Source organism: Stigmatopora nigra, chromosome 3 (genome assembly GCF_051989575.1).
Source record: "Stigmatopora nigra isolate UIUO_SnigA chromosome 3, RoL_Snig_1.1, whole genome shotgun sequence".
Lineage (NCBI taxonomy): Eukaryota > Metazoa > Chordata > Actinopteri > Syngnathiformes > Syngnathidae > Stigmatopora > Stigmatopora nigra.
Window position 1 is genome coordinate 15039535 of NC_135510.1, and position 26110 is coordinate 15065644.

Consider the following 26110-nt stretch of genomic DNA (forward strand, 5'->3'; position numbering starts at 1 on the left):
TAAATGCAAGATATATATATTTTTTATTTCATCATCCAGAGAAATGTACAAAGCAACACATTATTTTATAGACAGGAGAAACCAAACCAAGGACATTATTGTATAGCGGACGCCCAAGATGAAGCAAAATCTCAACTACGGGTAGTACAAGTGAATATTTTCTTTCTTTTTTTTTTTTTTTTAAAGCACAGTTACCATAGAGGGTATAAAGAATACTTTGGGGTCTCAAAAAAAAAAAAACCTTTTGGGGACTTTTGACTGTGGCGTTCAGTCACACCACAAAACGAAATTACGGTCTCAGATTGGTAGATACTACTTTTCTGAAACAATCTGAACATTTCAAGTGTTTTGTAATGTCAACACATTAGTTTTATGCCCCAACAATGTTAAATATTAGCACCACTGGGTAGGCATTAGGGTCAATGCTGGATTATTTAAAAAAAAAACATATTTATATGAAGAAAACTTGTTCAGGAACTTTGTACTTTACTTTGGAAGTAGCTACTTTAAGCTAGAACCAAAGGTAAGACTGAATATTTTGAGTGACCTTATAACAAGTGTAATCAATATTTCGTTTTTGTACAAGGTAAATGAGTCAAAAATAATAATAAAACTACATAGTAAAAATAAACATTCAGTCAAGCTGTTATTTACATGCTTTTATCTTGACAATTCTTCCCTTTATCAAAAGTTGTAGGGAGAAAATGTTCTTAGAAAAATAGAAATTCAAAGAAAGTATTGTGTTCATTTTTCCAACCTGAATGCTGTATGTAAATAGTTTAGGCTGTTTTTATTGTTATTTTACAGTCCTGAGAGTTAAAAACATGAATATTATGGTCGGAAAACAAATTGTTTTGGTATGTCAATCCAAATTTTAAGTGTATGAGATGTCGTTAATATCATCTTTGTGGATGCCTGCCACATGTAAGCCCTGAGACATAAATGAGAAAGTCAACGGCAACATAGTATTTATTTCCTAATGTGAGCTTAAAGGGCAAATAACAAAAGTTCTGTAAACGGACACAATTTCAGGGAAATCTGACTAAATAATTGCTTCTATCTAAATAGTTCAAACTTTGGAGTGTTTATCCACCTATAAAAGAAACACGTATTTATGATTATTCAGTGTTTCATGTTTTAATTTTTGATTGACGATTGAGCCATTGTGATCTGGAGTGGACTATTGTTGTTCATGTGGGCTATTATTCTCTTCTATTCTTTTAATTTTTTTTCGGGAATCTTTCAGGTATTTTAATCAAATTGTTAAACATGTTTTTAAGACACTGTTTAAATTGGGGGCAGCCCGGCTTAGCGTGTTTGCCTTATAGCTCTGGGGTCGTGGGTTTGATCCCATTTAGGGCCTCCGGTGTGGAGTTTGCATGTTCTACCCGTGTGGCTTGTGTGGGTTTTCTCCGGATACTCCGTTTTCCTCCCACATGGACTTTAAATTGCCCCTATGTATGAGTGTAAGTGTGAATGGTTGTCCGTCTCCTTGTGCCCTGCGATTGGCTGGCTAACGATTCAGGCTGTCCCCTGCCTGGTGCGCTCAATTAGCTGAGATAGACTCCAGCACCCCCGCTCCCCTGTGAGGAGAAGCGGTTCAGAAAATGAATACATGTTTAAATTTGGGAGGAATTCCAGTAAAATACTTGGATGACACTAGCTTGATGAGAACATAAAAACAATTCCAAAACAATTTAGGGAATCTTTGACCCAAAAAAGTGAATGTGACAAGAACAATCAACGAGCAGAATTCCTAATGACGCGGTCCTGCTTTAATGCACTTTTCCCCTTATGCCACAAAAACATGTACGTAGTGTAGTATATTAAAAGTGCTACTGGGGAAGGAGAGCAGAATTAAGGTTGACTCAAGGATCAACATTGCGTACTGGTTGGTTGTTTTGAGTCACCAGCATCTCTTTAGGAGACGCTAGAGCAGCGGATGCTAGGAGAGCCCATTTGCGTCAGCACCTTGTCCAGCCACTGCAAGGGGCCGTTTAGGTGCAACTCAATCCAGCAGGGGGTACTGGTCACCGTCTGTCGCCTGAAAACACATTTGCATGTATCAACATCAGCAAGCTATTACAAGTAAAGAGCTGCAAAATACTCTGGAATTTGTGGAGTTTACCCGGAAATCCCAAAAAATTGTCACTTGCATTTTTTTTGAAGCAACTATTTCTGAAAAGTACCAAATTTCTCATTTAAATGCGTCAAAATTCACAGCATCGCTATGGCTTCCGCCATCTTGGTTCAACTCTACTGTAAACCTGGAAGACTTCATTAACACGAGTGCATTGTGACCCATCCGTGTTCTCATGAAGGATTTGTCTTGTGCGACTTCAGAATTCATTCCGGATAAACTCCAGAAATGGGACAAGGGTACTCCTGAAATGGGATCGATGGAGGTTGGCACCTCTGCAAGAAACATACGATTTACGATCTGCTTGACTTAGATACAAATTTTTTACATTCCATGTCTAGCTCCGCAGCACGTACTAACAAAAAATAGGACAATTTTGGCAGCCATCCGGCATCACAGCATCACACTCTCACACAGAAATTTACAAGTAGTATCAGTAACTAGAGGCCGTCTAACTGCATCACCATTTTTTACCCTACACCGTTACCATGGCACACAAGAAAACCCCACTTAATCTGATGGAAATTCTACCAGGAAACCGAGGAAGTTAATGACTTTAGAGACATTAAAGAATATGGAGGAGGAAAAAAGTCAATACTATCGCTCTAGATAGCCAGGTTTCCGACTAGTGCAGACATGGGCAAACTACGGCCCGCGGGCCACATCCGGCCCGCTAGGCTTTTTAATCCGGCCCGCTGAGGTTGTCCAAGTAATGTTGTTGTTTTTTTCCTAAGATGGTGCCATCACGCGAAAGCCAGTCGCAGTAACTCTGTCCACTCCTATTCGTTTTTCATGTTTTACATTCTTATATCTTTTATTTAAATTACATTTTAATATTTCTTAATACATTCCTTTTTACTTTACTTTGTACTTTATAATGTTTACTTTAATGATGAGTGATGAGTATGGTAATACTTTAGTCCTTTTTTTCTGTTTATGTTTCATATGTACTGTTAACAGATGCACTTTTTTATATGTATCGTATCTTGTGCTGACCCGGCCCATCTGTCAAATCTTTAAAGTCAACGTGGTCGAAAAGTTTGTCCACCCCTGTACTAGTGTAACCCTTGCGTTGGCCATTTTGAGTGGATTTTGATTTAAGTCCAATCTGATTTATGATGGGTTGGTCGGAACCGATCCCGGTCGTAATTCGGATGTTCCTTGTATAAATCTGGCAGAAATGTAATAGGAATAAAAAAAAAAATACACTAACAAGTCGTAAACGTGCCTATCATTATATTATTCCTCAATGGATGCAGAGAGTAAGGCCAAGCCAGAAGATTACAATAATTCTGCTTGATAGAAGGTTGAAAAGTTGGAGGTCTTGTCTGGCTCAGTAATCTATATCCTTTTTTTTTTGTTAAGTGTCTCCATATGGACACGGACACAGCTGGCTCTTCGCCACTCCCCACACAATGGTTTCTCCCCGTGGGCCCTAATCATTCTTATTATCAGTGAGTCAGACTGCGTGGAAAACTGGGAGGGAGCAAGAGAGGGAAAGTCTGACATCTCTTTTTCACACAGTCCATGTGTGATGATTTAAAAAGAAACGTGGCGTGCCAGTAGAAGAAAGACGAATGGACGTGGGGAAGGATGGCCTCTGGGGTGGCGCTCACTCTGACTAGTCGCGGTACTAGTCGAGCACTAAACATTAGTTTGCGTGGATTGACACTAGGTCCAAGCCTGATTCCTGTTTAGTGCCTCAATTCAATTTTTTTCTATTTCACTGACATTTATAATCAATTCCAATTTCTCAATTCACTACCATTGACAATGATGCATGCACAATGTAATTCAACTAGGAGATTGGAGGCAATCACCATAGGGATTTTTTCTGTGAACTTTTTAGTTAACAACCGTATTTTCACGACTATAAGGCGCACCGCATTATAAGGCGCACCCTCAATGAATGACATTTTTTCCATACATAAGGCGCACTGTATTATAAGGTGCACTGTATTATAAGGTGCACTGTATTATAAGGCACACTGTCTATTTTGGTGAAAATTTAAGACTTTTAAGTGCGCCTTATAGTGGTGAAAATACGGTAATTGCTATTGACTTCCAGGTATGAAGCACTCACTACACAGTCACCTCTAGAGCCAGCCATTGTTGATGTTTTGGATTTTTTAGTATAAAATCTTGCAGTGGGGGAGTAGCTATATGATGGAAGATTTTGTAAACTAAGATGGCATTTGCATATTTAACAGTATTGTTTCAGTTCAGGCGATTTTGTTTTTTTAATATCCGACAGTGGTAATTTTTCATATTTGGTTTTCTGTTTTTTCCATATATAAGGCGCACTGGATTATAAGAAGCAGTGTCTAGTTTGGAGAAAATGTAAGACTTTTAAGTGCGCCTTATAGTCGTGAAAATACGGTATTTAGTCCACCATATAAAACACTGTTTAAAATCTAACAGAAGCTAATAAAATAACAACTAAATCCTCAGAGTAAACATTATATACACTTCCTTGGATTAAAGTTTTATCTCCACATTGACTTAAGTCTTAAATGAATTGAACCGTCACATTGCGCCTCTGTTATTTTCCTTAATTATTAATCAATACACCCCAAATGTAGTACATTCATTTAACGGCTATGTTTTGTCCATAGTTTAAATTTACAAAGGGCGCTTCCTTTAAAAATGTTTTCATGTGTTGCGCAGACAGAAGTAGGTGTGTTTTGTTGACATCCTTCTCTCATTTAAGCGTTTAAGCGAGCTGAGCATTTAACTTGCAGTGACACAAATCAAATTTCGGGGAGCTCACTTCAAATGCACAATGTATAAATCAAGCCTTCGTATTAAACCTACCTGTACTCAGCCCCCCAGCCCTTGACAAAGCTCATGCGAATGGTGCACATCCTGGTGAGTTGGTAGACAGCCTCAAAACCCTGGTTGACTGACTGGGCCAGCAGTGCAGCAAACTCCTGGTTGTTGAAGATCTTTAGATTACAGCCTGACATTAGAGTGGGAGCAAAAAAACAACATTTAGACAATGTGACCACTTGTTGCCTGCCTTAGGGTCTCCACAGACCGACACATGAAAGGAAAGCTTCAAAATATATTTGAAGCATTAATTTTTCTGTAGCGCTTATCCTCACAAGGGTCGCGGGGGGTACTGGAGCATTTTTCCCAGTTAACTTGGTGCACCACCCGGGTGTGAATCGGTGGCCAGCCAATTGCAAGGCACAAGGAGACGGACAACCATTCATACTAACACTTATACCTAAGGGGGAATTTAGAGTGCTGAACCAGCCTACCCCGCATATTTTTGGAATGTAGGAGGAGTCAAGGGTAATTAACTACCTCTCATTGGTAAAACTGCCTGAGCTGAATCGGTTGGAACAAAAACCCGGACCCACAGTGGCCCCTGAGGACTGGTTTGGAGACCCTTTTAATAAACAGTGTATAATGCTAATACATGATTAAAGGAACACCCTGGGATGTGATGAATGTGTTAAACATTGACATAAATATCATTCACTCATTCATTCATTTTCTGAACTGCTTTATGCTCATCAGCGTTGTGGAGGGTGCTGGAGCCGATCCCAGATGCGGGGGACACTCTGAATTGGAGCCCAACCAATCGCAGGGCACAAGGAGACAAACAACAATTCACGCGCATACTCATCCGTCGCTGCAATTTAGCGGGTCCAATCAGCCTATCATGAATGTTTTTGGAATGTGGGAGGAAACCAGAGTACCCAGGGGAAACCCATGCAGGCCCAGGGAGAACATGCAAACTCCACAGAGGTGAACCGACCTGGATTTTAACCCAGGACCCCAGAGTTGTGAGGCCGACGTGCTAACCACTCAAGCCTGACATAAATTTGCCAGGTTATATATATTTATCAGGCAGCACGAGTCCAAAACAATTTACACATTTATGGAATAATATAAGTTCCAAATAAGAATGTCAAATTCAAAATATAACTACCCTTCCCTTTCTCATTTATCATAAAAATTCCAATATCTATCTACATTATTAGCAGTTACCTGGAGGGATCTTGCAGACAGTAGCAGGATGCCAGCCGTAGCGCTGGTTACAGTTGGGACTCTGAACAAAGATGGCACTGTCACTGAGACACTCTGCGAACACTTCTCCTCCAATGTAATAAAGTCGCACTCCACGACCTTGAAAGATGCAAACACAGTTCCCTCGTCAAACAACACCAACAAGATATGAGCAGCCAATGTGGTGAGAGAGTGTTAAATGTGAAAGCTCTTTTAACACGGTTGTGGCAAAATCAGTATGATCTGGTGGGGGATGCTTACCAATGTGTCTGCGTGTTAGCTCCACTGCAGCGTTACGGTTGACGTTGGACAAAAGGCCCAGGCAGAACCGCTCCGAGTTGGAAGGATCTGTAAACCCGTCTACCGTCAGTGATGGCTGGGAGGCATGGAAGGTCTCTCCTACTCGTTGGTTCAGCTCGTAGTAGGAAATGGAGCACCAGAAGGCTGGCTCACAGTATGTTACGGGCTGGAGATCTGTATGGTAGAAGAGTTTAGATCAGGAATACTTGAAAAGGAAATTCAAAAGGACAATAAAGCAAGGTTTCAAAGAGTCAAAAGTCTATTTATAGCTGTAAATTAGGGGGGGAAAGGTTGGAATACCGCCCAACCCCAAAAATGTACATAAACAAAAGCCATTTCTTTATTGACTTTGCCCAATGAGCTGTTTCCCGCTAATTTAAAGCAGCTGGGGGAAGGCAGTTTTCAAAGATTCAATTTTACGGTGCAAAGCTCCTTCGCTAAATTAATGTGATCTGTGCGGTGGGACTGCTGTATTTCCTAAACTTTCCACTGAGGAAACCAGTTTTTTCCTTGGATTAGGAAGAGAGTGACAAGTGGACCTCCAACATTTTTTCAATCGAGAACACATCCTTTACATGAATACAATTCTAGATGGAAAAAAAGTTTAATAGCTAGATTGCTTAAATGCACACTGTGCGATGAAACGTACAGAATTTTATGTATTACAATATTTGGTATTGTGGATGTTAAGAACATGTCAAATAAAAAGAAAATCATGTGAGGTCAATCTGTATTTTTATGTATCAACAGTATATATGTTAAAGTTGAATGGGTATTTATAATTTTTACTTTCAAATGCATTACAAGCATGTTTTTTAAAAAAAATCAAATTACCAATCCATTGAAATGCGTAACATATGATTGGATTCTCAATAATAATTACTTCAAAGTAATTCAATCAAAACAGCACACCATGATTTCAAAATCACAATAACGAAAGCTTTGAGAGGTACGCCTTCGAGTCAGGTGCACTTCATCGTAAAAAAATTACAGAAACTGAATGGTTGTCATAGCCACTTGATCGTGTAGTGGTTCACTCGCCTGACTTCAGTGCGGGCAGCGAGGAATCGATTCCCCTTCAATGGCATTGTGATTATGGATGCGACTGGTTGCCTGTCTCTATGTTTACCCGAGGTCTGACTGGCGAACAGTTTGGTGTGGTCTGCCTTTCACTGACTGGTGACCGGTCTAGGACGTGAAGTTATCTGGGAGAGGCTTCAGCAGCCTGCGACACTGACAAGGATCAATGCGATTGAAAATTACTGAACGAAATGATGTCAATGAACCACTTGGAAGATTTTAAAATAATGACATCATTAACTTAAAAAATGGCATAAAATATTAACTTAGAGATTTGGCTTTGAAGAAGGAAATGAAAAATGAATTTTAGTTTTTAAAATGAATGATCGATCGCATCTGGGATCAGATTCCCAAAATCAAACTTCAAATTTGGAACCTTTCCAAGAATGCCAAAATGCTACATTGTAGAGCAAGATCAAGGTCACAGAATAAGTCAGTTCCAGAGGACAACTACCACACCAAAGCAAAATTCTGATGAAAACCAGGCTAACCCTAATCCATGAACATAGAGAGACCAACCAAGTGTGGAAAACATTATCGTGAGCTTGCGTCACGCAATTTCAAAATCATCTGCTGTCCCAAAAACCCAGACAAATAGTGGAAATTCAAGCCTCACTGGTTGGACGCTATAGTCGGTAATGGGCAAATTACAAGACAAATTCCTCTGGTTCTGGGCACCTGCAACACTTTGTCCTCTGCTTTAGTGTATGGAAACAAAATGCTTTGTGTCTGATGCTTTTTCTATGCCAAGACCCCTGGTATTTTCCATCCTGATCGTAAAAACATCGGATATTGTCACTGATGTCTGTAACCCTGAATGGTATCTTAGCTGTTTTACAGCTCACACGCTGCAAGGAAAACAATAGGTTCTTTCATCACCTGGTTTCCTCTTACTAAATAGAGTCAAATCAACCACAGCTTTCCCACTGGGGAGACGTTCTATCACAACGTTTGTCTGAGAGTGAAGGCGGACAGACAGAAAAGAAAACAAACACCAAGAAACAAAAACTATCTGTACCCAAGTTATTGTGCGTGGGGGAAACTGGATTGGGCGATAGGTTCGGCGAGCCCGTGTCCATGCTGTGTGTCATCTGGTGATCGCTGGTCTCTCCATCCTCACTGAGGTAGCCTGGTGGTGGCGTTTCTGTATATGCAAACATAGCAGTCTCATTAAAAAAATACAAATCACAGACTGCAGGCATCACCAATCAAGTGGCTATACATCAATCCTGATACACGAATCTAGCGCTTGTACTATCATAGACATGGGTAACAAAACATTGAACAAAAACAATATAGACAAAAGGAACAGCATCACATCAATGGTGAGATCTATTCCACTTTGCTGGCGATATGCTAATAGTGTGTCAAAGCTGATCGAGTATGCAACAAAAAAAAATCCCCAACCTTACTTAATTGGTCTGAAAATAATCAACTCCAAAATGTTTTCTAAAATGATAAGGCTAAAATGGGCTAAGGTAATATAAAGCAACCCTACTGGGATTAGAAGCACTGTAGTTCAATGTCCTAACTTGAATGTTTTGCTCAAGATTAGAAAAACGGATCTGTCCTCAAACATGTAATTTATTATTACTGCGTGGATCACTAACACTGCGCTCTTACAGATAAGTCTTAACAATATACTGAAAAATACCATGTAGGGGGATACATCTAGGATAGGAGAGGATTTAGCCAAAATATGCTGCTACTACCTGGTATATAGTTGCTTTGGGGCTCGATGCCAGCTGGGAAGTTGGTGTTTTCAGGAATTGAATGGCTGTAGTCATCGAGAGGTGGAAATTCACTAGGTATTTCTGTGTGTCTGGGCACCAGGACAGGCGGGAGGACTGTATGAAGGATGTATATGCAGGCATACAAATTAGAATGTACAACAACTAAAAACAAAACTGTCTGACACAAGGATGAACACCTTACCTGGTGTCTCTACTCTCTGGTAGTGGTAGGGATTCACGCATACCTCATCCTTTTTTGTGTGAAAGGCATATTCGCACAACTCTACTGCTCGTAATTCATGGTGGGACTGGAGGTCGGGCCAACGCCACAAACGACAGTAGATGACATGAGGCAGACCTTTTCTGTGAGATACCTGCAGACGGCCATCCAGTGACCTGTAAAACAGAGGGACGAAACAACAGTTGCTGTTATGAGTGCTGAGGGTTGTATGGAATTGTAAACCACTATGTCGAAATGGACTTTAATTTTGTTGCATAATATGGTGATAAAGAGTGCTAGTTTTAGTACAATAAATTGACATAATTAGGTCAGATCTTATAACGTGCAAGCACAGCGACTCACGAAATGAAAACGCAAAACACATACATCATCGTATGCAAGAATTGATTAGTGGACCCTTCCATGTTTTTTGCCCAGGTGCTCCATCTCATCTCATTTTCTGAACCGCCTTATCCTCATTAGGGTCATGGGGGTGCCCATCCTTAGGGGCAATTTAGAGTGTCCAATCAGTCTACCATGCATGTTTTTGGAATGTGGGGGGAAACCGGAATACCCAGAGGAAACCCACACAGGCACAGGGAGAACAAGCAAACTCCACACAGGTTGGACGTGAGCTGGATTAGAACCCAGGACCCCAGAGCTGTGAGGCCGACATCCTCAAACAATGCCTTGCTCTCTACATCCATTGAGAAATAATATAAGGATAGGCACATTTACGACTTGTTGGTGTATTTTCTTCTTCCTATTACATCTCTGCCCATCAATGAATGAATGAAAAGTTATTTTCTGTGAAAGCAGTGCAAAAATACCTAAAAAGCTGATAAACTGGCCAGCTGGCCCTAACATGGAACACACATTAGAAAAGAGGAAAAGTACAAGGAAGAATAACATTCCCCTAAAACCATTAATCTGGGCAATAATAACAATTTAAATTGTGGTTATGAAAAGACCTCTCTGAATTATTTTATTTCTGTAAAACTGGAATTCAGTTCGCGTTCTGCTGCAGGGTGCTGCCTTAGTCTTTTTGAACATGAAAACTAAGACAAGCTCAGTTGAGTGTGGATGTGTGAAATGATGTGATGTCCTTGGTATGCGTCTTCTGTCCCTGTTCCTGCGTGGGTGTCTGCTGGGACTAGACTTTGCGTGGGCTCACACAGACATGCAACAAGTGGAGTAGCATTAGCGACTGGCGTGTTGTCCTTGTTTGCCATTTTCGCTTTTGTGAAGTTCCATTAAAGCCATTAACCTCTTACCCTTGGTCAGTGTAGGTATTATATATTTTGTCAAAATGATTTTACTAATACTCACAGCTCTGTGTTTCTGGGTTCAAATCCAGACCATGTCCACCTGTGTGGAGTCTGCATGTTCTCCTCGGGCCTGCGTGGGTTTCCTCTGGGTATTCCGGTTTCCTCCCACATTCCAAAAACGTGCATGGTAGGCTGATTGGACACTCTAAATTGCCCCTAGGTGTGAGTGTGAATGGTTGTTTGTCTCTTTGTACTCTGCGATCCCCCGCCTCTGGCCCGGAGTCAGCTGGGATAGGCTCCAGCACCCCCCACGACCCAAATGGGAATAAAGGGATTCAGAAAATGAGATGAGATCCAGCCCAGCTACAGTTTAATCAATGATTTCTCTTCTGAGAGCAGCAGCACCTGATGGCAATCGACTGATTACACTTTAGACACCAGGATGGTGAAAGTGAAATTGAAAAGAAAACCTGGTCCCCTGAGGACCGGTTTGGGGTCCCTTCGGGTCCCATGGCATATTTGAATCGTCAGGAGTTTTTTCTTGCAACCAAACTGAGCAAAATGCTGTCAACATATAATCCAGAAGAACAGACAGGTCCAGGCACACACTATATGCTCTTCATTTCACATACTCACATTGTGAGAACATTGACACTTCTGATGAGGAACGCTAGTAAAAAGGCATTAGCGTCATGCTTCAACATGCTGCTGAGAGGAAGAAGTGGAAGCGCTGTGTAAACACCAACAATCTCCTGGCATGTTTGGAGGTAGGAGGTGGGTGGCTGAGCAAATGTCAAACTGTGTGGAAATGTGTTTGTGTAGGTGTCGAACAAAAGTTGTGGGCTGTCAAGAAGAGCCTTTAAAAACTAAAGAAACCATTCCATGCCAATGGAGAGAAAATATATTTTTTAAATGACTGTATTTTCTACAACAAGATAATACACTTTTATTTATATATTTTCTGTACCGCTAACCCTTACAGGGGTCCCGGGGGTGCTGGAGCCTATCTCAGCTGAGAAGGGGTAGGAGGTCAGGTACAACCTAAATTGATTGACTTTCAATCACTGACCAAAATGGGACAAACATCCATTTGCGCTCATACTCATAGAACATTAATGCATGCAAATTATATAAAATATATTCATATCTCAAAAAATTATAACACCAAATACTGGATAAAAACAATCAAAATTGAATGTTATAATCCATGTACGAATTTAGCAAAATTTTGGTCATTTCTATTCACTCCACATTGGTTACAACCAATATAAGATGAATAAAAATAAAGCAAAATAATGTTATTAGGGCATTTTTAGATAATCCGTGAAAATTGGGTAATAATATGTAAAATATGAGAAGGGCAGTTGCCATTGTAAGTGAATGTTGATGCATGCAACACAGTGTGACGTCTCAAAGCCAAAGCTCAGACGAAGTAGATTGAACCTAAAATACTTTAGAAGGAGAGCAAAACAAATCCAAAAAAAAAAAAAACGTGGAAAGATTTAGGAATGTCCCAACAACTTTGTTCCACAGAAATGCACACCTCCCAGTAAAATCTCTTGACAAGGACTATGGTAGAACTTGTGCTATCAACAATGAAGAGTGGAAGAAGTTGTTGCATGTTGTGTCAAAGTGATTTTACATTTAAATGAATATTTAAAAATGTGTTATTATTTTTCTAACGTCACGTCCCTATAGTAAGATAGTAAGAGTGTATATTAACGGGCGGGAGCAATTTGGGGATTGCTTAAAAAAAAAAAAGGAGGTTCCTTGTGGACAAAAGGCCTGGCAGGGTGCCTCAACAGCTCAGGGCAGCTCAGAGTGTCTGGGCCCCTTGACCCCCATCAACCCCAATTCCCCCCTCTCCTCCGTCTGTCTCACTCTCCAGTGCTTTTTAGTTCAATTTAAAATGATTCATACAAAAAATATTGGTTTGATGTATTCATGTATTGATTTATCCTCACAAGAGTTTCTTCTGACATTGAGAAAAAGGTGAATTACTTGCAAAACTGGTTAGCCAGTCAGTCACAGGGCAAATATTTTGTTTTTCTAAATGGTTTCATGGCCACTCATTTGCACTTAAAAATGACCTGATTGATTTTAAAAAACATCTAAACTCATGCTGTGAGGCCGACGCCTTAACCACTCGCCTCTACTGTGCCGTTCAAAAAATCTAAATAATTTTCAAAATGGATTTATTTTACCACGATGTCATAATAATGGTACACTTTTTCTAGCCAAAAGTTTAGCCAGGTATCTCTACAATCCCAACATAACAGGTCCAATGAAAAATAGCCTGGAAGCATGAATAATGTACTTAAAACAAATGCATTCGGTATCTCACAGGTGAAAAATACTGAAAAGTAGCCATTTGTCAATATAAATTTCTCAATTCCTCAATAATATTTTTTTCTCTCTCTCTCCCTTCCCTCTCTCTAACTCACGGGGTGGAAATACTTCATGGTCATATGGAAATGTACTGATTCACTGGGCTCTCTCCAGGCTATCCTGGTTATGTACAGTATGTCTTGAGGTTTCATGTGTCACATTTGGCCATCCTTCTCAGTCCCAGCACTCTTCAATCCATTGATATCCCCTGAGGGACACAGTAAATCTGGCTTTTACTCCCACTCAATTACTGGTTCCTTTCCCTCAGCATCCATTTCTTTTTTTAAGGAAAAGGAACATCTAATAGCTTTTCCAGAAGAGTGGGAAGTACGTGTGGAATAAGTTCCTATAGTTCACTTCCACCACTAGAGGAATGTATTAGAAAGCCAAGATGTGTAAACTCTACTTTTCCTGGAATTCTGAGAAATGATTCCACTGATCTATCAAACTAAATACAGTTGAAATGAGATAATGTGCACATAATCCACAGCAATTATTGAAGTTGATATAGAAAGTACCATATAAAAGTTAATAACCTCAGATGATTTGTAGTGTGTCTTTAAAGGTCTTGCAGGATATTGTGGGTAAAAGTAACAAACATGGCTTTGTTTTAATTAATGCTTCTTCATTTTCAATTACAAGACAATAAATAACTTGACTTTTAGAAGGTTTCTGCAGCCCAAGAGAAACTAATTGTAATACTTTTTTTATAAAAAAGTGAGCAATATTGAAAGGACTATAGCATCCAACATCTGTATTAGACATCCAGTTACTTGAGTATCATTTCCATTCTAAAAATCAGAAACTGAGATTAATGGCTTTCATTGCAGCAGGAATCAAAGCTATTCATCTCAGTGTCAGATGCCCATGTCAGAAATGGTTTGGTGAACTTTTTTTCAATTATTTGCAGAAGTGGAGGAAAAAATTGTAGAAGGCAAGCGGTATATCGCACTGTGCTTGCTAACTCTGGGTGCAGCACAGTTGGTTAAATTCCAACAATGGCCAGTTGAATTTTAAGCAAAAGCAGCAGCCACGGAGCTTGCATGGCAATTTATATTATCCGGGATTTTTACTGTCTGTAATAGAAAAGCAAATAGATGCAAAATTACAAAGCAGAAGGAAGTGGCTGAAAGTCTGAATCAGCTGGCAGGATTCAGCCAGGTGACTCATTGGCAAACAAAACACAACATGGACTCACATGGAGGAATTAGCCCGGGGTCGATAGCTGATGACACATTTGCAAGACATGGGTTTATGGAATGGTTTTGACAAGGTCACAGATGTTGACTCTCCCTTTATTGCCATATAATTTTATACAGATTTTTTTTCTACCCTGTTGCATCCAAGTCCAAGATAACCTGAAGAGGATATGTTGGACACATTGCACAGTTCGAGTTTGCTCTCAATTAAGTGATTATCACACTTTTGAAAACTGTATTATGGCTTTTTTGGACAGGCAATACTTTGTGATTTGGTAAACACTAAATCCCAGCCCAGTACCAAGTTTGATGGTCCAACAACAAATACAATGATTCCATACTGCCACAAGGGGAAACAAGAGCTTCACAATGAAATAAATAAAAGTAAAATACTCACAAATGGAAATTACTTTGCCAGAATGGCAATATTGAGCATTTTTTTACTAACTATGGCTCTTAATAAAACTGGTAAATCTCTTAATCGGCAATATCAACACATACACTACATTTCAGTCAGATCAGTGTTATAAAAATCTGTTACTCTCATTGCGTAAATGCATTCATTATTCAATAAATCAAGAAAAGACAAAGAGAGGTCACACAATGGCATTGATCAAGACTTTGACCTGACCAGCTTCTGTTAAGACAAAACAAGGAAAAACTCATTCATGCTTTCATTTTTAACATTTGGATTATTACATTGGCATATTTACAGAAATAAACCGAAAAATAATCAGGATCCTCTGTAGGAAAATACACCATATTACACCAGTCCTGAAATCATAACACTGGCTTCCTGTGAGTCAAGGATAGACTATAAAATTTTACTGTTGGTCTACAACACACTTAATAGCCTTGGACCAAAATACACGCTGGATTTGGTTGATCCCTACAAAGCATCCAGGTCCCTTACATCATCTGGAATTCAACTGTTATGTGTTACAACAACAAAAAGAAACAAGCAGAGATAGGCAGCATTTTGGTTATTATGCTCCTCACCTGGAGAACAAATTACCTCATGTATTCCTTTAAATCTGGGTTAAATAAGAATATTGTGTCATAATCCCAGCTGCTTTATTCACTCTACCTTTTCCCCGTAACTTTGAGGTCTGCACAGATGTCAACACTCACAATCATTACATTTGAATTTGATTTGAAATGCCATGCTCTCACTTCACTCAGTGTCTCATGATTCTTGCTCACAGCTTCATGTATTGAAATCTTTCAGTTGAACTTATGTTTTAGTTGATATAATATTGGAGTCTCTCATGGCTCAATCTCAAAACATGTCAGATGTTGATTATCATTTTCAATTCATTTACCCATATTTGCTAGTTCTTTTTATAGGACAAATATTAACTTGAAGCTTTGAAGGAGCATTCAGACTCTCTTCTTCAATCATGCTTTTTTGTCGGGTTGTATTCCTGCACTTGGCATGTTATAAACCATCATCCTGTGAGCACAAAGGCAGGTTTGTTGTCTGGTGAGAGTGCCTGTGTGTATGCAGCGTGTGCAAGTGGAAGCACATGCACGCGCACACCCCCGCAGATAGACGGCCAGGGCAAACTCAAGGCCGAGCTGTCTCCTTAACCCCCTCCGGGGCAAACCACAAAGCAAACAGCAGCTCACGCCACGCCCTTCCAGTCTCCGGCAACCTCAAAGAGTATTGCCCTAAACTAGCACACTCACTCTGACTTGCAGATTAGGTGACAGATATCAAATGATTATGTGTCGGAATTCTCATTAACTTATTACCGACATTAGAAGTGATCTTGAGACCATTTACTAAATCCCATTTACGTACACACTTTGACTCATTCAAGGACACTTTTGACCAAATGTCAATAATACCCAGTGGATTTGTTTGTTTCCTGAGTTTTTGGTCTGACTTTGTTTTGTGGACTTTTCAATGTTAAAACATTTTGAGTTACCTCCACCCTGCCTGGATGTTTTTTTTCTCCACACCTTGTTTCTCAAATGATCAACAATGTCAGTGTGACAAGTGAAAATTATTATTATTATATCTTTTCTATGCTTTAATTTTGTTATTGGTATTCAATGATCATCTAATGCAGACCAGGGCAATCCGGTACTCAAGGGCCACTGTGGGTGCAGGTTTTTGTTCCAACCGATCCAGCACAGAAATTATGAAATATGAAATAATTAGATTTCTCCTGAAACAAGACGCACCTGACTGCAATCCACTGATTGCACTTCTAAAATACCAGATTGGTGGGAAAGTTTCTTTTTATGGGTTGGAACAAAAACTTGCACCCATTGTGGCCCTTTGAGGAATTAATTGCCCAGGTCTGATCTAACGACTACAATATGGTTAAAGTTAGTACAAATATTTAAATATAATATTTTTCAAATTTAAAAAAATTGTTTTGCGTATCAACTGATATATATATATATATATATATATATATATATATATATATATATATATATATATATATATATATATATATATATATATATATATATATATATATATATATATATATATATATATATATATATATATATATATATATATATATATATATATATATATATATATATATATATATATATATATATATATATATATATATATATATATATATATATATATATATATATATATATATATATATATATATATATATATATATATATATATATATATATATATATATATATATATATATATATATATATATATATATATATATATATATATATATATATATATATATATATATATATATATATATATATATATATATATATATATATATATATATATATATATATATATATATATATATATATATAAGTAAGATTATTTTTTGTCAAATTATTAAATCAATAAGAGCCCTAAAGTTCAAATTGATAATATCACTGACCAGCATTCTGTTTTCGACAATTGGTGAAAAACCCTTGTTTTCTTACAAAAAAGTGTCACTAATTTTAAGAAAACATGAGTTTAAAAAAAGAAGAGAAAATAAAGCACTGCAAATGAGCGCTTTTAAAAAATATTTACTATTTCTGTTTCTAGCTATCCAAGGTCTCAGTTCCTCAGTGATTATGAAGTCTAAACTTTTCATTTTTATGCATATTTTTTTGAACTGTTATTCAATATAAACAAAGATAACATCTGCTGTGTCTTCAAGCAATCTTTTCACATATACTGCAGAACTCATATCTGTAATGTTCATTGATTCAGTAAAAGGTGAAATCTCCCAATTTTTCTTTAGCCTTTGCATGTTTATAATACTTTTTCATGAGCTTAAAAGCATAGAATGATGCTCAAAGAACCTTACACAAATGTGACCTAATTTGTGGAGGTCAGACAAATGGTGCCGATACACAAAAACCTGTGAGCAAACACAAGGATCTTTACAAATACTTGAGGCATATATAAGAACAGAGACGTGTATGATTTCTGAATTATGACTATGGTAGAGCACAAAAGGGCAAACACAATATGTGACCCCCTTTCACTCAAATGTTAATGCAATACATTTTCTAAGAAATATGGACTCAGAGAGCTCAGGATTTAATATCCATGAATCATAGGATAAAGTTTTGTGCAAAAAAGATGATATTTTAGTTAAGACTTTTTGCCAGAATTGGAATTGCTGCACAGTTACACAATTTAAAGAGTAAGATTGAGCAATCGTGACTAGTTTGAGAGGATTTCAAGTTTGTTATTGGCGAATAAAGACAAAAAAAAAAGCCAACACAGAAAGAGGAAGGAGGTTAATCATTACCTCGATCCCTCCAGTTCTCTTGTTGACTAACTCAGGCATTAAATTGTGCAGGGGTGATTACCATCAAGCTCTTCGTCTTTATAAAGCCACAAAAAAAAAACTACAGCTCAACGTCAAACCACAATGACCTCAAGAGAAATAATGCAATCCTTTGTATACCTTCAATTCAAGAGAATGGTAATTAGCGAGTCAGTGCAAACAATTCAGCCCCATATCAAAAGAATAGGAACTGCTCCTAACTAAACAATCCTCCCACTCCATTAGCTTTCTGTTTGGAAAAAATTCAGGTGTTTTATTAGCAAGTGAATCACTAACTAGCAAAGCAGAATTTTTGTGCAGTATATTTAGATAGCAATACCCATGCTTATGCTCACTTGTCCAGTAAGCACAAGGGTCTTCATTGATATGATGCGATGGGGATGGTTTCAAATCTAAAAGTAAGTCAAGGCAAAATTCAAGTTTGGCAACTTTACAATTTATTACAGCTTCAGTGGAAAAATCCCCAAAACTATTAATCCATATATTCATTTTCAACACCTCTTATCCTTGTCCAGAGTCATGGGGTGCTGGAGGCTATCCCAACTGACTTTAGGCAGAGCACACTCTAGACTGATCGCCAGTTAGTCGTAAGGACAGATAGAAATTAACAACCCTTCACACTCTCAATTACAATGCCACCGCGTGGGAATCATTCGCACATTGCCAACATTGAACTCAGGCAAAAGAACCACAGAACCATCAGGTGACAAGAATGGTCTGTTCATTTCCCGAATGTTTTGACAACAAGCAATGCAACATTAATTTTAGGGGTGAATCTAACATCTAATTAAGGAAAGTAAATCATCCAAACTACACAAATCCTGCCTAGTCAGACAATACTCTTATTGTGAAAGATCATTAAGTTGTATACAAATGTATACTGAACTGCAATGACAAAATGACAGGAAAAAAATCACTATACAAACAACCCTTGGGGACAGTTTCATGCAAAACTTCATGAAATCACTCTATTGACTAACCCTTCTTTCCACTGGAAAGATGTTTAAAACATCACATGTCAACAAAGCATCTTAAAGTGAATTATTTGCCATTACTGCAAATTGGAAATAACAGTGGCATTCACTGTATGGGCAGGTGCAGCTAAGGACGGACTTGTTGGCTCTTGCAGTCAGCTGAGCTCCATCATGGAGTTCAAATGTCCGGGAGAGAAAGGAGCTGACCTCAACGTGGACAGGCCTAAACATGCAGGCAGCTGCTCTCGGCATGCCAGAGCACATGAGAATTAATAGAAACAGGATCTCTCAATGGGACACTGTTAGGTCATAGTGACAGCCAGTTCTGATCCTGAGTCATCTTAATGCACTCTGCCTCTTCCCCTCTGCATTAGCACTGATAAATATGAAACCTGGATCAGAACAAACATGGTATAAGTTTCCGGGTAGGCTTATGTATGAATGCTGCTGGCCCTGGCCAATATGAGCTGTGATATGTGCACTTGTGGCACTCGGGAATCTGGGAGTGCCCTGTGTGCTCTTCAGTTTCAGCTACCACATGCTATGTGATTAAGTCTAAATTACAGCTTCTACGTGTTACTTTTAACAACTTACTGCACATTCTAGATTTTGCTGTTGCTGCCATGGAAAAAAACAGAGGACAGGTAGCCGCGAAGAGAGAATAGTGGTCATATACTATCTTGGTTTCCGGATTCGGTATCTGAATTCTCCAAGTTGCTCTTGATGTGGACTGATAACAAGCAAAGGAGTTAATCATTTTCTTCCATGCAAGCATTCAATGTCATTATATTACTGATAAAATGAGATGAAAGAGGAAGTGTTTGGAGTACTGTATTTTCCAGACTAAAAGTCGCACTTTTATTCTCGTTTAGCTGGGTCTGCGACTTATCAAGGCAACAGCCTGTTATGTTGTTTTTAAGGTTATAGTCATCTGAAAAACTGTTATGTTAACAGCTTCCTATTTAGAACGTTTTTTTCTCTATTCTACTCTTTTTACTTTAACGTATGTAGGTCTTGGTTACTGATTAAATAAAAAATTGCCCTTCCAATACATATACATTTGGCACGAGTGGTTCACGTGTCTGCCTAGCAGCCACGTGAACCTGGGTTAAAATCCAGATCACGTCCACCTGTGTGGAGTTTGCATGTTCTCCTTGGGCCTGTGTGGGTTTCCTTGGGTACTCCAGTTTCCTCCCACATTCCGAAAACATGCAAGGTAGGCTGATTAGACACTCTAAAATGCCCCTAAGTATGGGTGTGAGTGTGCATGGTTGTCTGTCTCCTTGTTCCCTGTGATTGGCTGGCCACCGTTTCAGGGTGTCCCCTGCCTCTGGCCCAGAGACAGCTAGGATTGGCTCCTGCACCCCCCGTGACTCTAATGAGGATAGAGTGGTTCAAAAAATTAGATGAGATCATGTTTTTTTCTATTTTGGTTGACTCTGCAATTACACAGTAAAAGAAATGTGTTCAGAAGTCTTCCTGTTAATTACTTCTCAACCATTTTTCATAATAATAGAGAATTGTAGTTTATTGGCCACGGTGAATGCGATGATTAGTGACTTTAAGAGGAGCAACTGTGCATTACATCTAGAGATGCTAGACAACTAGGCGCAGCTATGCAAGGGTCGGAGATGCCCACACCTGCAAATGCAATTGAGGCCTCTGTTATCCTGAAAATATGATGACATAAACATTTTCACAATCAGTGTCTGGACAGATTGCATCAGCATGTAGTAAAACCATCAAAAGTGGGCATTTCTGCACAATAAATCAAATGTTCTAGGCCTTTTCGTCCATCTTTAAAATACATTAGTAAAAGGCCAATTTCACTATAGAAAGTCGTGCTTAAACACATACGTGTAACACAGACAATTTCATTTTTATATAATTCTTTTGTAAATGTACTTTTAAAAATTAAAGTCAACATCAGTTATTGATTTCATTAAGCCCCCCAAAAAAGTGCTGTTATCTAGCTTGCCAAATTTGAATTAAAGCATTGCTGAATGTATGGATGAAGGTTCCAAATAATGAAAAGATAGGCTGGCCAATCAGGTCTCAGACTCATTCAAGTGTTAACTGTCACTCCACAACCACTACATGTTTCAAAATGGAAAATGGATACGACTTTGTCTAGCTGCTTCTTCCCATCTGGACAACTCATCTACCATGCTAAAGAAGCTTTCTCAGTGTATATGTGAGGGGAGGCATCTCTTAGCCACAATTTCAGCACGCCCTGCTCCCACCCTCACGCCAGCGGGGCTTTGCGAGTGTATGCCCGGTCAGGAGCACCTCCCTCTCTGCCACATTTTCAGCATTTTCCACACAGACGCAATATTTCTCACTACCTGGGGTCATACACACCGCTTAAACGCCTGTGTGCAAAGATACAGTTAGATAAGAAATACCCTGTTTCTCGTGAAGCTTCATGTGCACAGGAGAAACTTTAAATCCCATTGTACTTGTATAATGACAGTAAAAGCATTAAATCCAATCAATTCATTAGTCTACCTTAGTACTTTAGACAGTTTCAGTCTGTGCCTATTTTCAGCATTTAACAAACCCATTTCATTTATATAGAAAATGTGTTCATCTTAAATGTGTATATGGAAATTACCTTCAAATTTAGGACAGAAGGAAATAGTCAAGTATGAAAACATGGAATAAAACACACCAATGCATGAATTAATTGTTAGTCAGTCTATAGAATAATGCTGTATACTCGCATTATAATGAGTGCACTTACTTATGCATTCCTCTGTTACCCTTTACCTTTAAATCATATTTCCTACATCATGTTCTTTGCTGTGGAGCAATGATACAAACCAAAATAAAAAGCAGAAACCTTTCTCGGACATCAAATTATATCATCTGCGACAGGGTAATATTTTTAATGAGTTACAGTGAAAGGGTTAAACTGAAACGGAACACATGTTGAGGCATTTTTTATTTCGAAATGTTAAATATAAATTTGTGTCGGAGAGCGCCCTTCTTTTATGATCCTGATACAACACAGGAAACTGAGTCAATATTATTCTTATTCATTTTTTAAATGTTTATTTTAAAAACATAGACTAAATCTATGAATAAGAAGTGCACACTATTGTGCTCTACACCTGTTCCTGACGGTGGTGAGTAGAGGAGTAGCATTCTAAGATTTTACTGTAAACAACGATATGACTTCTAAGCATTGTGTGATAAAAAGGCACAATAAAAGACACTTTAAGTGGTGGAAAATATTATTACTTAAATTGGCCAATAAAATATTAATGTGCAACTTCCTAACTCTTTTTGTCCCCTCAAACAAAATGGGAAAGCAAAACAGTAGCAAAGGTACAATACTAACAGTAGTCACAAAACTTGGACTTAAGTGAACAGTTGCATGAAATCACAGCACACATTGCATCTAAAGGTCATTAGCTGGCAATTGGTTCTCCTTTTAATTTATTCAATGTTTCTGTTAAGTTGTGTGCAGTGTAACTGTGTTACTTTTTGCTGCTATGAGTACTTTTATATCTCTACAATTACAGAATTGGGTAAAAACCAACAATGCAAAATACCTTATTCTCTACAAATGATGTCGCTTGATAGCCTCATTATCAGTGAGGAAAATGCTGATATCTGCAGTTTCCTTAAAACTGCTTAAGAATTATTACTACGTACTGTATTTTCTGCACTATAATGCACACCTTCAATGAATGGCCTATGTTAAAAATGTTTTCATGAATAAGATCCACCGGATTATATGACTCAGTTGTGGTAGTGATAGCTGTAGTGATGGTAGTAGTAGTTGTAATAATAGGGTTCTTGTGTTATACATCCACTAGATGGAGCTGTAATAGTAGGGGGTTGTGTTATAGACCCACTAGATGGAGCAGTAGTAGTAGTCTCAGCAGTAGTAGTAGGGGTTGTGTTCTAATTAAATGGAGCTGTGCTCTAATTAAATGGAGCTGTGCTAAAGGGAATTTGATACAAGGATTAACAAATATTGATCCATATTTTAGGCACATCGAATTATAAGGTACTCTGCCGTCTTTTGAAAATTTTTTTTGTTTCATAGTGCAAAAAATATGGTATTTTCCATATAAATTCTCGATTAAATATTCTGGTCAAAAACACTTGGAGCAGGAGCATATCCCAAATGATTTCAGATAAAAGCTAGACACGTTCTTGAGGAGGTCACCAGTCAATCACACTGGCTATATGGGACAGACTACTTGGCACTCACATTCACACTGTCATTTCTGGGAACTTAACCACATTGCCACAAGGGAAGTCAGTCAAGTAAACCACAACTTGGCACTAATATTTTGCAGTGGGAAATCAATCAAGTCAAACGTGGCGAGCAGAGAGCAAAGTGATGGCAAGCTGAATAAATATGAAGAGACAAATGGGAATTCATTTGTAACAGTAGTTGGTGGTTTGAGAGGTGACGCTGATGTACCGCGACAATGAATGCTCAACTACATTATAACACAAACTCAGATTCAAGTTGCCCCATATTGCCGATGTAAATAATTGAACAACATTATTACCAGTAATTTACAATTGAGGTGCTTCTCTACATTGGTGTTATTCATATTCAGAGTTTCTAATCCAATGAGTGTTTAGGGTCAACAATGGTAGGAAAATGCTGTCCTAATACCAGTCACAAGGTTACTGCTTTTTATTGGAAATACCTAAACTAGCAGACCAAATATGAGTAGAAACATTTACCTGTCCCACTAGTCAAGAGATAGTTAAGATCAATGCAGCTCTCACCACCCCATGAATTCACTACAGTCTACTTCTATTCCAGAGGTGTCCAAACTTTTTCTCCGAGAGCAACTTTAATACCAAAGGGTGCAAGAGTCAACTCGAAATCTTTCCACTTTCATTTGTTGAGCGGTGGGAAGAATCGAACGATTGCTGCCAGCGCCCTGTAGTGGTGAAAGAAAATACTTTAAAGATTAACTCATTGGCTGCCATTGACGTTGATCGACATCTGATCCATTTTGACTAGGAGAGCTGCCTTAAATGGCAAGCCACAAAGTCAATTAGACAGGATGACTCAGTACAAGCCTTCCCCATTGAAATTGATTTGATGTCTATAACTGTCAAGTGCAGTGAAAAGGAACAAAATAAGCAATATAATATTTTATACAGGTATAATTATAGTACAAAACAAATGTACATACATTTGCACCTGAGTTCAAGACACCTGATCTCAAAGATCTGCTGAGTACGATCCGATACCTTGGCAATTGCCTTTGTGGGTTTCCTCTGGGTATTCCGGTTTCCTCACACATTTCAAAATCATGCATATTAGGCTGATTGGACACTCAGAATTGCCCCAAGGTATGGGTGTGAGTGTGCATGGTTGTCCGTCTCTATGAGCCCCGCAATCAGCTGGCCACCGATTAAGGGTGTCCCCTGCCTCTGGCCCGGAGTCAGCTAGGATAGGCTCCAGCACCCCCCGCGACCCTAATGAGGATAAAGCGGTTCAGAAAATGAATGAATACATTGTTTTTAATTGGCCCTAATAGATTTGAGTTTGTTTTAAGAAAAATATGGGAAACATGAACCGAGGCAAAGAGCCACAGTATCTACAAATATGATAGAAGCATTTATTTTGGCCTGCGAGCCGCATGCGGCTTGCGAGCTGCGTGTTCGCCACCCCTGCTCTAACCTGATTTTCGATAACTTGTTCGGAGTGAGGACATACCTAACATTTCTATTTACACTTGTAATGTTTTTTTTGATATCAATGTATTCAAGTAGTAGCGCGTCGGCCTTACACCTCGCGGGTCCTGGGTTCAAATCCAGTTCGCGGCCATCTGTATGGAATTTGCATGGTCTTCCCGGGCCTGTGTGGGTTTCCTCCGGGTACTCCGGTATCCTCCCACATTCCAAAAACATGCATAGTAGGCTGATTGGACACTTTAAATTTGACCTAGGAATGAGTGTGGGCGTGAATGGTTGTTTGTGCCTTGCGATCATCTGGCCACTGATTCAAGGTGTCCGCTGGGATAGGCTCCAGCACCACCCGCGACCCAAATGAGGATAAAGTGATTCAGTGAATGAGATGAGAAGAATGTATAAATAAAGTAGAACACAATCCTCAAAATCTACACAGTGAGAGAAGAGTGAGAGGTGGTGAACAGTAGTCTAAATTACAGCACTGGCACATAGCGTCAGAAAACGGAGGAGATTAAGGACAAGTTATATAACTTGTGGACACCATTTGAGCCAGTGCATTGGAAGTGTCAAAGCACAGGCTGCATAAAATGTCGACATGACGCCCGATCTAGGCAGAAAACTAGAATGGCTGGCGTAGAAGATCACATATAATATACATAACATAAACCTTGTCCATCATCTAGCGTGGATTTGAAGCAGCTTATTTGTGTGTGGTTATTATTCATTTATACAGACGCGGCAACGTAAATGACAGTGTTGTTGTAACATAAATCCAGCAAATGAAACTAAAAAAAGGCTATAATTTGGTTGCAAATGATCACGATTGAACTGGTTTAGCTAGAACATCATGAACTTCTCTTATTACCTGGGTATGGTGATGCATTTTGTGTTGATATTTTGCGTGGTGATGGCTTTCTCCAGTTCGTCCAGCTGTCCCGTCTTCTTCAGCTTCTTAACCAGACTTTTCACCGCCTTTTCACACCACTTCTCTTCCTGGCCGTTCTGCTCTCCCTTTTTCCAGCCCAAAAGTCTCTTGACGATGGGGGGAGTGAAAGGCAGAATTGACATCTTTCAGCTCGATTTTGAGTTCTTCCCAGTGTCCACAAGCTTGGCTGCCGCCGTAATCAAAACCGAAGCGATCGGATCTGGGTAAAGACGACCCAAATAGGCCGGGTGAAATTGTTATTCCCACGATTTTGAAGATATTGTTCAACTTTCACAGGGGTTCCCTGTATTTAAATGTAGCCGTGAACTCTGCTCGCTTGACTGCAGCTCGTGAAATGTGTGACGGCACTCTGTTGCGCTGTGGAATTAATAA

The 26110-nt window shown here is 38.9% G+C and overlaps 1 protein-coding gene across 1 annotated transcript; it reads right to left on the reverse strand.

Annotated features, from left to right (window-relative positions):
- Positions 1 to 26110, reverse strand: smad3a (SMAD family member 3a). Its single transcript, XM_077713282.1, has 8 exons — positions 25658 to 26110; positions 9473 to 9666; positions 9250 to 9384; positions 8556 to 8681; positions 6419 to 6631; positions 6140 to 6277; positions 4955 to 5099; positions 1 to 2044 (listed from the first exon to the last, which is right to left on the reverse strand). Exons 1-8 carry the CDS (start codon positions 25858 to 25860, stop codon positions 1921 to 1923), a joined length of 1278 nt encoding a protein of 425 aa, XP_077569408.1. The 5' UTR covers positions 25861 to 26110; the 3' UTR covers positions 1 to 1920.

Coding starts and splice junctions, on each gene's coding strand:
- smad3a (XM_077713282.1), bottom strand. CDS start 25,860: ATGTCAATTCTGCCTTTCACTCCCCCCATCGTCAAGAGACTTTTGGGC. Junction 6,632..8,555: donor CCCCACGCACAATAACTTGG/GTACAGATAGTT, acceptor TCTACCATACAG/ATCTCCAGCCCGTAACATAC. Junction 5,100..6,139: donor TGTCTGCAAGATCCCTCCAG/GTAACTGCTAAT, acceptor CTCTAATGTCAG/GCTGTAATCTAAAGATCTTC.